Here is a 19,639-nt window from a genome sequence, read left to right on the forward strand (position 1 = left end):
GCCTTACTATACTATGACTTTTTATGCATCACCATGTTATGACTTTTTGTGCCTTACTATACTATGACTTTTTATGCATCACCATATTATGACTTTTTTATGTCTTACTATACTATGACTTTTTATGCATCACCATGTTATTACTTTTTTAAGCCTTATTTACTGACTTTTTATGCCTTATTATAATATGACTTTTTATGCATCACGATGTTATGACTTTTTAAAGCCTCATTATACTATGACTTTTTTTATGCCTTACTATACTGTGACTTTTTATGCCTAGCCATATTATGACTTTTTTATGCCTCACAATACTATGACTTTTTATGCATCACCATATTATGACTTTTTTATGACTTACTATACTATGACTTTTTATGTATCACCATGATATGATTTTTTTTAAGCCTTATCATACTATGACTTTATATGCCTTACTATACTATGACTTTTTATGCCTCATTAGACTGACTTTTTTATGCCTTACTATACTATGACTTTTTATGCATCACCACGTTATGACTTTTTTAAGCATTATTATACTTTGACTTTATATGTCTCACTATACTATGACTTTTATTGCCTTACTGTCCTATGACTTTTATTGCCTTACTGTACTAAGACTTTTTATGCCTTACTATACTATGACTTTTATTGCATTACTATACTATGACTTTTTAGCCTTACTATACTATGACAATTTATGCCTCACAATATTATGACTTTTTATGCCTCACCATATTATGACTTTTTTTTGCCTTACAATACTATGGCTTTATATATGCCTTATTATACTATGACTTTTTATGCCTCACCATATTATGACTTTTTTATGCCTTACAATACTGACTTTTTATGCCTCACCATATTATGCCCTTTTATGCCTTACTATACTATGACTTTTTATGCATCACCATCTTATGACTTTTTATGCCTTACTATACTATGACTTTTTATGCCTTACTATACTATGACTTTTTATGCATCACCATATTATGACTTTTTTATGCATCACCATGTTATGACTTTTTTAAGCCTTATTATACTATGACTTTTTATGCCTTATTATAATATGACCTTTTATGCCTTACTATACTATGACTTTTTATGCCTAGCCATATTATGGCTTTATGCCGTACAATACTATGACTTTTTATGCCTCACCATATTATGACTTTTTTATGACTTACTATACTATGACTTTTTATGTATCACCATGATATGATTTTTTAAGCCTTATCATACTATGACTTTTTATATGCCTTACTATACTATGACTTTTTATGCCTCATTAGACTGACTTTTTTATGCCTCACCATAGTATGACCTTTTTATGCCTTACTATACTATGACTTTTTATGCATAACCATGTTAAGACTTTTTTAAGCATTATTATACTTTGACTTTATATGTCTCACTATACTATGACTTTTATTGCCTTACTGTACTAAGACTTTTTTGCCTTACTATACTATGACTTTTTAGCCTTACTATTCTATGACTTTTTATGCCTTACTATACTATGACTTTTATTGCATTACTATACTATGATTTTTTAGCCTTACTATACTATGACAATTTATGCCTCACAATATTATGACTTTTTATGCCTCACCATATTATGACTTTTTTATGCCTTACAATACTATGGCTTTATATATGCCTTATTATACTATGACTTTTTATGCCTCACCATATTATGACTCTTTTATGCCTTACAATACTGACTTTTTATGCCTCACCATATTATGACTTTTTTATGACTTACTATACTATGACTTTTTATGCCTCACCATGTTATGACTTTTTTAAGCATTATTTTACTATCACTTTATATGCCTTACTATACTATGACTTTTTATGCCTTACTATACTATGACTTTTTTATGCCTTACTGTAGTATGACTTTTTATGCCTTACTATACTACGACTTTTTATGCATCACCATATTATGACTTTTTTATGACTTACTATACTATGACTTTTTATGCCTTACTATACGATGACTTTATATGCCTTACTATACTATGACTTTTTATGCATCACCATATTATGACTTTTTGTGCCTTACTATACTATGACTTTTTTATGACTTACTATACTATGACTTTTTATGCCTCAACATGTTATGACTTTTTTAAGCCTTATTATACTATGACTTTTTATGCCTTACTATACTATGACTTTTTATGCCTCATTAGACTGAATTTTTTATGCCTTACTATACTATGACTTTTTATGACTTACTATACTATTACTTTTTGTGCCTTACTACACTATGACATTTTTGCCTTACTATACCATGACTTTTTTTGCCTTACTATACTATGACTTTTTTATGCCTAACTATACTATGACTTTTTTATGCCTTACTGTACTATGACTTTTTATGCCTTACTGTACTATGACTTTTTATGCATCACCATATTATGACTTTTTTATGACTTACTATACTATGACTTTTTATGCATCAACATGTTATGACTTTTTTAAGCATTATTTTACTATCACTTTATATGCCTTACTATACTATGACTTTTTATGCCTTACTATACTATGACTTTTTTATGCCTTACTGTAGTATGACTTTTTATGCCTTACTATACTACGACTTTTTATGCATCACCATATTATGACTTTTTTATGACTTACTATACTATGACTTTTTATGCCTTACTATACGATGACTTTATATGCCTTACTATACTATGACTTTTTATGCATCACCATATTATGACTTTTTGTGCCTTACTATACTATGACTTTTTATGCCTTACTATACTATGACTTTTTATGCCTCACCATAGTATGACCCTTTTATGCCTTACTATACTATGACTTTTTATGCATCACCATGTTATGACTTTTTTAAGCATTATTTTACTATCACTTTATATGCCTTACTATACTATGACTTTTTATGCCTTACTATACTATGACTTTTTTATGCCTTACTGTAGTATGACTTTTTATGCCTTACTATACTACGACTTTTTATGCATCACCATATTATGACTTTTTTATGACTTACTATACTATGACTTTTTATGCCTTACTATACGATGACTTTATATGCCTTACTATACTATGACTTTTTATGCATCACCATATTATGACTTTTTGTGCCTTACTATACTATGACTTTTTTATGACTTACTATACTATGACTTTTTATGCCTCAACATGTTATGACTTTCTTAATCCTTATTATACCATGAGTTTATATGCCTTACTATACTATGACTTTTTATGCCTCATTAGACTGAATTTTTTATGCCTTACTATACTATGACTTTTTATGACTTACTATACTATTACTTTTTGTGCCTTACTACACTATGACATTTTTGCCTTACTATACCATGACTTTTTTTGCCTTACTATACTATGACTTTTTATGCATCACCATATTATGACTTTTTAAGCCTTATTATACTATGACTTTATATGCCTTACTATTGTATGACTTTTTATACCTTACTATACTATGACTTTTTATGCCTCACCATAGTATGACCCTTTTATGCCTTACTATACTATGACTTTTTATGCATCACCATGTTATGACTTTTTTAAGCATTATTTTACTATCACTTTATATGCCTTACTATACTATGACTTTTTATGCCTTACTATACTATGACTTTTTTATGCCTTACTGTAGTATGACTTTTTATGCCTTACTATACTATGACTTTTTATGCATCACCATATTATGACTTTTTGTGCCTTACTATACTATGACTTTTTATGCCTTACTATACTATGACTTTTTATGCCTCACCATAGTATGACCCTTTTATGCCTTACTATACTATGACTTTTTATGCATCACCATGTTATGACTTTTTTAAGCATTATTTTACTATCACTTTATATGCCTTACTATACTATGACTTTTTATGCCTTACTATACTATGACTTTTTTATGCCTTACTGTAGTATGACTTTTTATGCCTTACTATACTACGACTTTTTATGCATCACCATATTATGACTTTTTTATGACTTACTATACTATGACTTTTTATGCCTTACTATACGATGACTTTATATGCCTTACTATACTATGACTTTTTATGCATCACCATATTATGACTTTTTGTGCCTTACTATACTATGACTTTTTATGCCTTACTATACTATGACTTTTTTATGACTTACTATACTATGACTTTTTATGCCTCAACATGTTATGACTTTCTTAATCCTTATTATACCATGAGTTTATATGCCTTACTATACTATGACTTTTTATGCCTCATTAGACTGAATTTTTTATGCCTTACTATACTATGACTTTTTATGACTTACTATACTATTACTTTTTGTGCCTTACTACACTATGACATTTTTGCCTTACTTTACCATGACTTTTTTTGCCTTACTATACTATGACTTTTTATGCATCACCATATTATGACTTTTTAAGCCTTATTATACTATGACTTTATATGCCTTACTATTGTATGACTTTTTATACCTTACTATACTATGACTTTTTATGCCTCACCATAGTATGACCCTTTTATGCCTTACTATACTATGACTTTTTATGCATCACCATGTTATGACTTTTTTAAGCATTATTTTACTATCACTTTATATGCCTTACTATACTATGACTTTTTATGCCTTACTATACTATGACTTTTTTATGCCTTACTGTAGTATGACTTTTTATGCCTTACTATACTATGAATTTTTTATGCATCACCATATTATGACTTTTTGTGCCTTACTATACTATGACTTTTTATGCCTTACTATACTATGACTTTTTATGCCTCACCATAGTATGACCCTTTTATGCCTTACTATACTATGACTTTTTATGCATCACCATGTTATGACTTTTTTAAGCATTATTTTACTATCACTTTATATGCCTTACTATACTATGACTTTTTATGCCTTACTATACTATGACTTTTTTATGCCTTACTGTAGTATGACTTTTTATGCCTTACTATACTACGACTTTTTATGCATCACCATATTATGACTTTTTTATGACTTACTATACTATGACTTTTTATGCCTTACTATACGATGACTTTATATGCCTTACTATACTATGACTTTTTATGCATCACCATATTATGACTTTTTGTGCCTTACTATACTATGACTTTTTATGCCTTACTATACTATGACTTTTTATGCATCACCATATGACTTTTTTAAGCCTTATTATACTATGACTTTTTATGCCTTATTATAATATGACCTTTTATGCATCACCATGTTATGACTTTTTAAAGCCTCATTATACTATGACTTTTTTATGCCTTACTACACTGACTTTTTATGCCTAGCCATATTATGACTTTATGCCTTACAATACTATGACTTTTTATGCCTCACCATATTATGACTTTTTTATGACTTACTATACTATGACTTTTTTTTGCCTTACTATACTATGACTTTTTATGCATCACCATATTATGACTTTTTTAAGCATTATTTTACTATCACTTTATATGCCTTACTATACTATGACTTTTTTATGCCTAACTATACTATGACTTTTTTATGCCTTACTGTACTATGACTTTTTATGCCTTACTGTACTATGACTTTTTATGCCTTACTGTACTATGACTTTTTATGCATCACCATATTATGACTTTTTTATGACTTACTATACTATGACTCTTTATGCATCAACATGTTATGACTTTTTTAAGCATTATTTTACTATCACTTTATATGCCTTACTATACTATGACTTTTTATGCCTTACTATACTATGACTTTTTTATGCCTTACTGTAGTATGACTTTTTATGCCTTACTATACTACGACTTTTTATGCATCACCATATTATGACTTTTTTATGACTTACTATACTATGACTTTTTATGCCTTACTATACTATGACTTTTTATGCATCACCATATTATGACTTTTTGTGCCTTACTATACTATGACTTTTTATGCCTTACTATACTATGACTTTTTATGCCTCACCATAGTATGACCCTTTTATGCCTTACTATACTATGACTTTTTATGCATCACCATGTTATGACTTTTTTAAGCATTATTTTACTATCACTTTATATGCCTTACTATACTATGACTTTTTATGCCTTACTATACTATGACTTTTTTATGCCTTACTGTAGTATGACTTTTTATGCCTTACTATACTACGACTTTTTATGCATCACCATATTATGACTTTTTTATGACTTACTATACTATGACTTTTTATGCCTTACTATACGATGACTTTATATGCCTTACTATACTATGACTTTTTATGCATCACCATATTATGACTTTTTGTGCCTTACTATACTATGACTTTTTATGCCTTATTATACTATGACTTTTTTTGCCTTACTATACTATGACTTTTTTATGTCTTACTATACTATGACCTTTTATGCATCACCATGTTATGACTTTTTTAAGCCTTATTATACTATGACTTTTTATGCCTTATTATAATATGACCTTTTATGCATCACCATGTTATGACTTTTTAAAGCCTCATTATACTATGACTTTTTTATGCCTTACTACACTGACTTTTTATGCCTAGCCATATTATGACTTTATGCCTTACAATACTATGACTTTTTATGCCTCACCATATTATGACTTTTTTATGACTTACTATACTATGACTTTTTTTTGCCTTACTATACTATGACTTTTTATGCATCACCATATTATGACTTTTTAAGCATTATTTTACTATCACTTTATATGCCTTACTATACTATGACTTTTTTATGCCTAACTATACTATGACTTTTTATGCCTTACTGTACTATGACTTTTTATGCCTTACTGTACTATGACTTTTTATGCATCACCATATTATGACTTTTTTATGACTTACTATACTATGACTTTTTATGCATCAACATGTTATGACTTTTTTAAGCATTATTTTACAATCACTTTATATGCCTTACTATACTATGACTTTTTATGCCTTACTATACTATGACTTTTTTATGCCTTACTGTACTATGACTTTTTATGCCTTACTATACTATGACTTTTTATGCATCACCATATTATGACTTTTTTTTGCCTTACTATACAATGACTTTTTATGCATCAGCATGTTATGACTTTTTTAAGCCTTATTATAGTATGACTTTATATGCCTTACTATTATATGACTTTTTATACCTTAATATACTATGACTTTTTATGCCTCACCATAGTATGACCTTTTTATGCCTTACTATACTATGACTTTTTATGACTTACTATACTATTACTTTTTGTGCCTTACTACACTATGACATTTTTGCCTTACTATACCATGATTTTTTTTGCCTTACTATACTATGACTTTTTATGCATCACCATATTATGACTTTTTAAGCCTTATTATACTATGACTTTATATGCCTTACTATTGTATGACTTTTTATACCTTACTATACTATGACTTTTTATGCCTCACCATAGTATGACCTTTTTATGCCTTACTATACTATGACTTTTTATGCATCACCATGTTATGACTTTTTTAAGCATTATTTTACTATCACTTTATATGCCTTACTATACTATGACTTTTTATGCCTCACCATATTATGACTCTTTTATGCCTTACAATACTGACTTTTTATGCCTCACCATATTATGACTTTTTTATGACTTACTATACTATGACTTTTTTATGACTTACTATACTATGACTTTTTATGCCTCAACATGTTATGACTTTTTTAATCCTTATTATACCATGACTTTATATGCCTTACTATACTATGACTTTTTATGCCTCATTAGACTGAATTTTTTATGCCTTACTATACTATGACTTTTTATGACTTACTATACTATTACTTTTTGTGCCTTACTACACTATGACATTTTTGCCTTACTATACCATGACTTTTTTTGCCTTACTATACTATGACTTTTTATGCATCACCATATTATGACTTTTTATGCCTTACTATACTATGACTTTTTATGCCTTACTATTGTATGACTTTTTATACCTTACTATACTATGACTTTTTATGCCTCACCATAGTATGACCTTTTATGCCTTACTATACTATGACTTTTTATGCATCACCATGTTATGACTTTTTTAAGCATTATTTTACTATCACTTTATATGCCTTACTATACTATGACTTTTTATGCCTTACTATACTATGACTTTTTTATGCCTTACTGTACTATGACTTTTTATGCCTTACTATACTACGACTTTTTATGCATCACCATATTATGACTTTTTTATGACTTACTATACTATGACTTTTTATGCCTTACTATACTATGACTTTTTATACCTTACTATACTATGACTTTTTATGCCTCACCATAGTATGACCCTTTTATGCCTTACTATACTATGACTTTTTATGCATCACCATGTTATGACTTTTTTAAGCATTATTTTACTATCACTTTATATGCCTTACTATACTATGACTTTTTATGCCTTACTATACTATGACTTTTTTATGCCTTACTGTACTATGACTTTTTATGCCTTACTATACTACGACTTTTTATGCATCACCATATTATGACTTTTTTATGACTTACTATACTATGACTTTTTATGCCTTACTATACTATGACTTTTTATGCATCACCATATTATGACTTTTTTATGACTTACTATACTATGACTTTTTATGCCTTACTATACGATGACTTTTTATGCCTTACTATACTATGACTTTTTATGCATCACCATATTATGACTTTTTTATGTCTTACTATACTATGACTTTTTATGCCTCACTATACTATGACTTTTTATGCATCACCATATTGACTCTTTTATGCCTTATTGTACTATGACTTTTTATGTCTCACCATAGTATGAATTTTGTATGCCTTACTGTACTATGACCTTTTATGCCCTACTATACTATGACTTTTTATGCATCACCATATTATGACTTTTTTATGAATAACTATACTATGAATTTTTATATCTCACCATAGTATGAATTTTTTGTGCCTTACTGTACTATGACTTTTTATGCCTTACTATACTATGACTTTTTATGCACCACCATATTATGACTTTTTTATGACTTACTATACTATGACTTTTTGTGCCTCATTATACTATGAGTTTTTATGCCTTACTATACTATGACTTTTTATGCCTCATTATACTATGACTTTTTATGCCTTACTTTACTATGACTTTTTATGCCTTGCTATACCGTGACTTTTTATGCCTTACTATACTATGACTTTTTTATGCATCATGACAAGATGACAAGAGACAGTGGACAAGAGAGAAAGGGAAGGTTGAGAGAACTAGAGTGTGAATGAAAAAATAAAGCCAGTGAGACAGAGAAATCAAATGTTATTTATTAGTAGCGTCATGAAGTTTTCAGTTTCCTTTTCATTCATCCAACTCAAACATCAGAGTCATGCAACAACACATACAAAAAGCAACAGGATGGCTTTGTGTCACTGTTTCCTTGTGTGTGAAAATTGTTTCAAATAACTTTTAGTACATCATTGACATCTACATGGGCTTTTAGATGTGGCAAAAATGCAAAAACAAATGTACAGAAGGGGTTTTTAGTTTGAAAAGCACAAGTTAATTTCTGATATGAGGGAACATGATGAAGGATCGATGATATGAGACCCGCACAGTAAAATTATCAACAAAACTGTGTGCTGTAAACATCCATCACAGTTGACAGACCGACATCCTTGTTCAACAGTGACTTACCATGACTTTCAGTTACCTCCAAATATAGTAGTGTGGACAATCTGAGTACATTGTTGGCTTTTTACAACCTGTATTCCTTGACCTAAGGAAATAAAGCCAAAATTATCAAAAGACTTTCTTTATGGGTCCAAAAATTTCCTAACAATTGTATTTGCTACTAATTATAGGGAAAATAGGAAAGGACATTTATTTATTATTCATATCTGCTTGGTTACAGACAAATTTCACATATTTAGTTCATGATTACCTGAGCTGCTGTGGAGTGAGCAAAATATTCTATTGTTAGCTGTTTGCAGTTAATGAAATTAAATAATTGGAAGTGAAAAACATTTTCCCCTATTCAGAAATTACAGACCCAAAATATAAAGCATTATACATAGGCCTTCTGCAGCAGAAAATGACACTGGAATAATCTTAAACCAATGAAAATGAATATAGAGTTGGATCACAAGGAATAAACAATATTATATGACTTCACTCACTCAATGAAATGCTACTGTGGTGTTGGGTGTGAGCTGCTGCAGTTATGATTGTCATGTTGCATTAAAACTGAATCAAGAATGTCATGTGAATTCAGTTTGTTGCCATGGATACACAGACATCTACAGCTGTTTAGTCAGTCTGAAGAACAATGCAGTTCATCTGTTCACAAAAGAACCCAGTTCGATGTTTACTTAATTAGAGTGGTATTACAAAAATCAGTTCACTGAAATTTGTAGCTGTCATGTGACTGTGTGTGTGTGTGTGTATATATATATATGTGTAGACTCATATGCTTAAGTAAATCAGATTTTTTTATGTTTGTGTGAAAGATTGTGCTCATATGTGTGTGTTTATACAGGTTTTGCAAGTTTTTACTTTTGTGTTTTCATTGTGTGTGTGTGTGTGTACTTGAAAATGTGTTTATGTGTACTACAATTTTGTTTTTTGCTTGTGCGAGTGTCATTGAGTCTTGGCACTCAGTGATGTGTATGTTCATGTCTCTCTCTCTCTCTCTCTCTCGCTCTCTCTCGCTCTCTCTCTCTCTCTCTCTCTCTCTCTCTCTCTCTCTCTCTCTCTCTCTCTCTCTCTCTCTCTCTCTCTCTCTCTCTCTCTCTGTGTGTATGCATTGGTGAGACTCTCAGCTGGTCACGACTTGGGATGTAGAGAGAAGGAATGCAGCTTCTCACTGCAGTCTGTAATTTGCTGCCTGTCATCAAATCAGAGAGAAAAACAGCAACACTTGAGAAGAGCTGAGGGTGAGGGTGTGTGTGTGTGTTGGTGGTGGGTGAGAGGAGAAATGAGAATCATGTGAGGAAGGGGGGGTAGAAACAAGAGAGCAGGGGAACTGATAAGGGGAAAAGAAAAAGAAATGAAGAACAGTAAGAATGAAGGAACCAAGAGCAGAAAGGGGGATGATGGTGGCATCAGAGGAAGAGCAGAGAGTGTTGGGATTGTGCTGTTAATCACTGTTGTTGGTTTCGCAACCTAATTAACTTTGCGGCACACTGCTATTCAGTTTTATATATAATGCTCCACAGAAGTAAATACTTCTCAGCATTTTATAAAATTACTGGTTGTAAAAAGCTGCAGTATATACTCCTTGTGCTTCTTTCAGCTGCCATCTTTTTGTTTGTGTTTTTTATTTATTTATTTATTTTCATAGTGTTTCAATGCCAATAGGCCTTTTCCTCTCACCATAACATGAACTTTTAAGGCTTTGGTTCTGCTTTGTCTTTCCACTGTGTTGCTGAGTATTGCCTGTACTGAAACACACGTCCTGTTTTATTAAATGAGGTGTGTGGATTTAGCACCACCTTTATGAGCAGTGCCAAAATGTTTTTCCAGAAACTATACAAAAATGAACAACAGTGGAAAGAAAAGCTGAACCTGTGTCTATAGTATATATGTCTGTCTTCCAACAATAGTTAGGTGCCCAAAGCAACATCGGTTTTGCTTGGTGTGCCTTGCTTTGCTAAGTGATCCCCTCCTAATGTGCTTGTGACATGTAAGTGACAGGAGACAAAATCCAGTCTTTGTTTTGTGCAAAATGTATTCCAGAGTTTATCTGGAGTTGACATGAGGCTTCATTACATCTGAATTACTCAAATCAAAACCAGGTTTTTAGAATGAAATGTTATCCCTGTTCAGCTGCAGTCGAAGGATAGTGACAAAAAGAGGGAATCTGTAATAGAAATGTAAGGGTGGAAGATACCCGCCCGAACTCATCTAGGCTTCAGATGAACTTATGAATACGTTTTTACACCAATGTATGAATGTTTCAAGTCTTCATTTTGGCTCTTGACTATTGTGTTACGACAGACTTGTGAACCTATCCTTTAAGTTTTGGGTTTGGCCTAAAACCTAATAGAAGTAGTTTGAATATGTTTGTTCCAAAATCTCCAGCATTTCTGATCTGATTTCATAATAATTACAGCTCTGAGGATCTGCAGCATATCCGGGTAAAACTGCCTGAGTAAGTGCCTGCATACAGTCATAACTGTTGATATGTGGAAAACATGTCGCCCTATGTTTTTGCGCACCAATAATGATGATGTCACACCAAAACTGGCCCAGGAACACAAGTGCTCTTTGTTTCATGTTTAAAGACATACTTTGTTGTCACTGATACAAACCATAGCACTGCTCTGTTGGAACTTTATTTAGACCTGTGCTTTATACAAGATAATTTATATGTGATGCCACAGCTCTTCATCCAGCTGTGAGTAAAAAACAGTGATACAAACATTAACTGGATTTTGGCAAAAACATCAATGTGATCGCTCCTAACTGTTGTCTGAGCACAGACGAAGAGGTAAAGTTACAGAAACTGGAGTCAGACTTGTTTCAACTTCAGAATCTATTTAAATTATCCAACTCGGCAGGATTACATGTTACTGAAACTGCCCAATAAACAAGCTACTAGCGAATCATGCAGAATGTTTATAAACTCTGGTTAGCTTGTTTTGAATCCTAAACAAAACCAATACATAAACTCAAAGTACAGTAAAACACTTCTCTCTGGTTTGGACTGAAGTAAACCACAGAGGTGAGGTCGCATCCTTGAAAGCCTCTAAGTGTTTGTGTAACTTGCCGTCTGATTGGTCGGGACGCTACAGCATCATGTTCACTGTGGTCTGACCTGAGAGAAGCAGCTGTCACGACCACTGAGCAGAAACAGAGCAGAAACAGAGCAGCGGCTGATAAGATACAGAGCAGAAACATTTCTTTGTTAGAGAAGATTCTTCATTTTTTGTCTTCCCAACGTACAGTTTAATTAATCCATTGTCTGTAACGGCCCATAATATAATTAGTTCTAATTAGTGTTCTGCGTGTCTGAAAGTTTGTAGTCTTTACTTTGACAATGAAGTGTCTGTTGGCTGCAGTGTGAGCTGACAGATGATCTGTGTGTGTTGAATGTGTGTGTTTATGGGTTATCAGTAGTCAGTCAGTCGGAAGGACGACCAGCGTGTTGCAGCAGCATGTGTTACTGTAGGAATGTGCCTGAGGCTGCTGGAAAACACATCTGTGTGTGTGTGTGGCGCTACGGGTGTGAGTGTGTATGTTTGAAAGAAAATGAATGATTGCATGTATCTGAGGTTTTGTGTTAGTGGGGGGTGGGGGTTGGGGGGGGTGTTGCATGTATCTTAAAGAATAAACTGAGACTGGTTCTAAAGGTATTTTAGTGCACACAAGACACTGACTTTTTATGACCCGCATAGACAGCAGCTCCTGTAATTTTCTTTGTAAACCCACACACCTGTGATTGTGAAATTTGTGCAAGTGGATGTTCACCTTGTCACAGTTGACACTAGTCTCCTGGTGTCAGGGCTTTTCCATACTTGCTCCCTCAACCGGCAGATCCTGGCTAATATAGAGAGCCGTTGTGAAAACCTCATTCAAAATCCCACTGACATTTGTAACAACGTTAACTACAAAAATCCGGCAGGAACAGAGCCTTTCCCAACACTATGTCATATGACCTGCTTCATATGTTTAGATAAATATGGTAGTTTTTTGAAAAACAATTTAACGTTGTTTAGTCACTGCATTATACTGCATTTATAACAAAATCGTGTCTGTTGTGCCATAGCTGGAAAGATTAAAGGCACAAATCAAGTAACACAAAAGGCTGCTTCGTCCAGCAGTTCTCCAAATTCACTCAACAAAGAGGTGACAATTTTACACATAAACATATTTACTTATCGGGCCACCACAAGTCCCCAGTTCAGTTTCAGAGCTCCCTGGCAAAGAAGTGTGTGATACTCTACTGGAGCGATGAACATAAAAAGATATCTACTCATTTAGTGTTTTGATGGTGGTGGTGAAGAGCACTGTCTAGTGTGTGTTCACTTGGGTCGAGATCTGGTGACTGGAACGACATAGCATGTGATTCTCATCATTTTCTTACTCAAACCATTTAGTGACCTCCCATTGTCTTTATGGAAGCATTGGATTAATTATGTTTCTGCGCTTATTTAATCAAGTTTTCCTTCAATTTTTAACCCAATAATGTGGTATGTGTGTGTGTGTTGTGAAGGCAGTGTGTTTTTTGGATTGTATGCTGACCTCTCTCTCTCTCTCTCTCTCTCTCTCTCTCAGGGCTGTGTGGAGCAGGGAGAGGAGGCAAACAGCCTGAACTCCAGCTGCATGAATTGTTCACTGAGCGGCTGAGAGGTACACTCCATTTTCAAAACTGCTTTATAAGTCTTTGTCATCATGATTATTTTTTGTAATAGTCTGTGATTTATGTTTTCATGATGTGGTACCATACGTACCACATATGTAGCAATTATTTGATTAGATTTTGGTGTTCCTTACTGCATGTATTTGCATATGAATGAAGTAGAACAAGTGTTTTTAAAAACTTCTGTTAACATTGTTGATGAACTAGTATTAGTAAGCACACATGTTCTTTTGTCATGTAGATCATGGTGGGACATGAGGCAATCCAAGGGCGTCTTGTCATTTCACTTTGTCCTCTCTTTTCCTCTGTAATTGGTGTTATGTAATAAGTATCTACTTCATGCAGTCTTTTCCATTTTCCATCAGGAACACTTTCTAAACTAGTCACTCTGTCCTGCTGTACAGGAAGCGTTAAATGTTTCCTGTTTGGATCAAATAGAAGAAGAACCAGGTTGTTAACAGGAGCAGTGAACTGACAAAGACAAGCACTAAATTTTAATTTTGAAATTTTGAACAGATTGTGTTTGTCTCTTAAAAGTAACCAAAAACGCACAACTTTTTTTTAAATAAATCAATTCCTTGGTTTAAAGGTAAATTTCACTTTTTAATGAGCAAAATTGTCCATGTTGACATGTTTCATACTGTTGTCCATTCACTTAGAGCTTCCCTGCCACGTCCACCCAGTTTTGTTTTTCAGCATTTTTTTACGTGTCCAAATAAATGGATATTACGCCTTAGGGAAATAACTGATTTCCAAGTGAAGCAGTGCTTGTCAGGGTTTAGTGGTCTTGTGGTGAGGACAATCCTGTGGTTTTCCAGTACAGCTGGATGGTGTGATGGTGTTGTTAATGGAGCAGCAGTCTTGAGGTTTTTGCACACTGTTTAGCTCTTTGTTGTTGACTTTGTTCTGAGGTGTTTCCCGAGTGCTGTCTTCACTGTGTGCCAGACGTTTACAGTGTACAAACGATATATATACACACTTAACACGTATCTTAGCTTTTAGTGACGTGTAATGACTCTTACAGGAAGGAACGTCTGAGTTCCACAGTGTAACCACTAGTAAATAAGTTGAGAGGTTAAAGGCAGAAAACGCACACACACTCTCTGAGGTATGGATGATGTCAGGCTCAACGTCCTTCAACACCTCTGGAGAAGAAAAGCAAACAAGAGATCCATTGAAACAAAAGCTCTTTATCTGTGAAAGAAGAGAATTTCATCCTCTTTTGAATTCAGTCACAGGCTGTCACACGTGCTTAGGAGCCATAAGAGAACACATAAACCTCTTCAGGCCTTTCTGCACTTTGTAGTAAGTTTACAACACCTATAAAGACGCATCTTTGTCTGGCATTAAAGTGAGAACATGGAGCCTCTCAGGTTGTTTAGAAGTTTTGCTGTTTTTGTTGTTTGTTGTGTAAAGCTGCCTCCTCTTAAAAAAAAAAAACAAAACAAAACTGTTGCTGGATGATGGAGCACATGATGTTGGCGCTAACAGAAAAATTGATGATAGAAAGTCCAAACATCGTGACACTTCTTGTCAGAAGATAACAAGTGATAGGCTTCCTGTGATGTCTTCACCAAACTACTGTGTAGTGTTTTAGAAATTACATCCTTTTCCTTCAACTAAGGTCCAAGTACATTCATGAGAAATTCATTCATGTTACTGTGTGTTTTCTTTGGCCAGGTGTTGATTTGAAGCTGTGTGTGCTGAAAGGTCCCAGTCCTGAAAAATGACTCAGTCTGTGCAAGTTAACCCAAAGCTGCCTGGTAAGCAACTGCATGAAGATGCCTTTGTTTTTGTATTTCCACTTCATATCCCAAATTCTTTTCTAACTGTGAACGTGGAAACATTTTAGGTAACCTTTGAAAAGAGGTGTCAGTGTTGTATCGCGCTTTCATTTTTCACTTCATTGTTGTAATAAATTAAATAATGTATTCTAACCTGTCAGTATGTATCGATGTTGACAAATTACGTGTCCTTTTCTTTTCAGATCTGGGCTCTCCATTTATCTACTCCAGTCAGGAGGAGGCTGACCAGTCAGGTTCCTACTCGGTCCAGACTCCATATGGTTTCCAGCTGGATCTGGACTTCCTCAAATATGTAGAGGAAATAGAGAGTGGGCACAATCTCCGCCGGGCACCCGTCAGCTCCCGCCGCTTGGGTCGAGGGCTCAAACTCTCCCAGAGGAGTCCGGGTGTGGGTGGGCGTACCAGTGGCTGGACATCCACAGAGTCTCTTTCATCCCCAGCCAGTGAAGATGGCAGAGCTCCTCCACCGCCACCACCACGCAACCGCCTTGGGTCAGCACCCTGTGAGGGACTCTCTCTTTCACCTGTCACCCTCCTCACTGTTCCTCCGCTATCTGCCGGGGCCAAAGTGCCACCGCCACCACCTCAGCGCAACCCCAGAGTCGAGCGGACTCTCCTGGAAACCAGCCGGCGGCTACAGCAGGAACAAACCCACCAGCACCAGAATGGCGGGCGCTTCCAGCTCGCAGATCCTCCCAAATTGCTCTTACCCTCCCCATCCACTCAGCCTCTGCAGAGTAGCTTGACTAAACCCAGTCCTCAGACCTCTGGGCGCAGCACTCCAGCTGCTGGCACGGCAATGACTCCGATCCCTCCCAACCAGCTGCAGACAGTTAGAGAGCAGATGGCTACGGCCTTGAAGCAGCTGAAAGAGATGGAAGAAAGGGTAAAGGGTGTTCCTGCACTTGAGAAAGAGGTTGCCAAGCTTCGTGCAGAGAAAGACATGCTCCTGCTGGCCCTGCAGGAGAAGAAAGTGACCACGGAGATGGTCCAGCAGAAGCAACAGTCTACAGAGTCTTCTACTCAAACCACAGAGACCCTTCAAACCCAAACTGACCAACATATCCACAATCGACTGACTTCACCAACCTCACCTGGTCACAAAGGCCTCGGAAAATCTGGTGAGCTGAAGAGACTGACGGAGAAATTTGAGGTGCAGGGAGAGAAAACTCCAGCACATTCAAAAGTTTTAGTAAAAGCTCCAGAGAAAGTTTCAGTTGTTGAGAAGAAGTCAGTGGCTGTTGGGGACGACATGCCAATAGACTCTGTTGTTTTCTACTACAGCCAGGGTGTGAAAGATGCTTCAGAGGGCACCGTGGTGAATGTTTGTGAGAAAGGCATAGGAACAGAGGCCCCTCTGATTCACGAGGAGGGGGTACAGGCCACGGTGGAGACTGAAGAGGCTGAGGTTTGGGTCATGGAGTCACTACTTGGACTGACCAGCGAGGCACAGCGGGAGATCGACACCTTACAGGACACCATTAAATTCCAGCAGGAGACTATTGTGGCTCTAGAGGATCAGCTGAGCGTGGCTGATAAAGACCTGGGGACGCTCAGAGCCCAGATGGAAGAGAAAGCCTCCAAAGTCACATTCGAGAAGGGGGTTCTTGCGAAACCAGACACAACAAATGCCCAGGTAGAGACACTGACTCCTGCGTTAAAGCATGCTGCGGTTCTGTGTCGCCCAGAGGTGACTGATGCGTGTGTAGGCGAGATTTTAACAGCAGATCAGACTGAACAGGGCACTCAGACTGATGCTTTAGAGAAACCAGCAGAACCAGCCCCTGTTGTACTGGTCAGCACTGGGTGTCAATGGGAGAGCTTGTTTGAGGAAAAAACTGAGGAGCAGAAAGTTACAGTGCCAAAGAAGAGACAGCTGACAATCGCCGAGTACAAGGTCTGTCCAGAAGAAGAGGTAATCGGCACGTCGGAGAAGAAAGAGGGAGAGGAAGGACAGAAGGCTGCACCCAGCAACACCAAGACAGGTGGGAACTAGAGGATTTACCTTCACTGTAAAAAAGTTAAACATGCTGCAGGTTAGGACATCATGTGTTTGCTTCAAATGTTTTTTTTTTCCCTAAAAAATGTAAAATTATTTGTCATTGTTGCAAAAACAAAGTGATGCATCATTAGTAACTATGGAGCAACCTGAGGTAAGTGGTAGAGAGAGAACATAATTTAATTTTTGCAAGAAGTGGAGCATAATGGAGCGACGCACAATACCTCTTAAGGTAACAATTCATTTTACAGGTTCATAATATCTGCATGATTTCAAAGAAGGACCGTGGGAAGTCTCATTTATAAATTTTTATTGAACGCTTTACTCTTCATATATATTACTTGTCTGTAGGAAATGTAACTTTGTTTGACTTTTCAACTGACCTGTTGTAAACTGACAAGAAAAACTCACTAGGTTAAACTAGTAATTAATAAGTACTAATTGAAAACTCACTCTAATATATTTGGTTACAAATTACATGTTTTCCATGAAACTTTGAAGTTATTCAGAAATTACGCAAAGTAAAGCATTTTATAAGCATTTTCACTAGAGAGACAAATATCACATCATCTCTATTCAAGCAATAGAGACTCATAACATACTTTAGTGTGAAGTGCACATTTCTCTGGAGTACTGCTTTTGAACTATTGTTTGATCACCGTGCTTCCCTCGTGGCAACAGGTATGCTGAAATCAATCATGAAGAGGAAGGATGGGAGTAACTCGGGTGAGAATCGCACCGCTGGCAAGAAGAGCCTGCAGTTTGTTGGTATCCTAAATGGAGGGTGGGTAACATGAAACTTAATTTTTATTTTTACCAATGTAAAAATAAAATAAGGGCGACAGAATGTCTAGAGGTAGGAAATAACACTTTGACCTGGTCACAGATTTGACAAGTAAAACAAAACCCTTTTCCTCACCAAAGGCAGGTTTGCTTTTGAAAACAGATCTAGCAAAGTGCCCTAAAATGTGGGGTGCACAAGTTGGAAATCTACGCTCTGTACTATAGCAAATATTTTTTCTCCCAGGTATGAATCAACATCCAGTGAAGAAGAAGAAGAAGAGGAAGAGGAGGAAGATGGTAGTTCTTCTGGAGAAAGTGGAGAAGGCGAGTGTTTGGACAGCACGGAGGAGGATGAGGCAGCTCTGGAGGAAGAAACATCTGAGGAGGAGAGAAACGTCAACCTGGACGAGAGCGACACTGATGAGGAAACTCTGAGGGCCGAGAGTTATTCATCTGATGCTGTGAAAGAGAAGTAGGCTGTTATCAAGAGGGGAAAAAATACATTTTGTAAGCTGCTGTATTGATGACTCCAGTTTCAGGTCCCTGAGGCTACGGAAAATGGATTAATATAGTTTTGTGATTAAAGTGCAGTGCTGTTAACGTGAATGCTATCAAACCATGTTGCATAGCAAAGAGAAAGTCTTATGTTTACACACATACACTACCTAAATACATAAAATCCA

At 35.3% G+C, this 19,639-nt stretch overlaps 1 protein-coding gene across 3 annotated transcripts in view; it reads left to right on the forward strand.

Moving 5' to 3' along the window:
• kank3 (KN motif and ankyrin repeat domains 3) overlaps nt 1–19,639 on the forward strand; it is a 52,428-nt gene that overhangs the window by 17,692 nt on the left and 15,097 nt on the right. For all 3 annotated transcript variants that reach the window (XM_056378113.1, XM_056378112.1, XM_056378111.1), the window contains 5 exons: nt 14,285–14,359; nt 16,050–16,132; nt 16,357–18,159; nt 18,855–18,957; nt 19,201–19,428. In XM_056378113.1, the coding sequence (XP_056234088.1) occupies nt 16,096–16,132; nt 16,357–18,159; nt 18,855–18,957; nt 19,201–19,428 (2,171 nt within the window). In that variant the 5' untranslated portion in view covers nt 14,285–14,359; nt 16,050–16,095. The remainder of the gene's footprint in view (nt 1–14,284; nt 14,360–16,049; nt 16,133–16,356; nt 18,160–18,854; nt 18,958–19,200; nt 19,429–19,639) is intronic.

This window comes from Seriola aureovittata, chromosome 6, assembly GCF_021018895.1.
Source record: "Seriola aureovittata isolate HTS-2021-v1 ecotype China chromosome 6, ASM2101889v1, whole genome shotgun sequence".
In the NCBI taxonomy this organism is placed as follows: Eukaryota; Metazoa; Chordata; class Actinopteri; order Carangiformes; family Carangidae; genus Seriola; species Seriola aureovittata.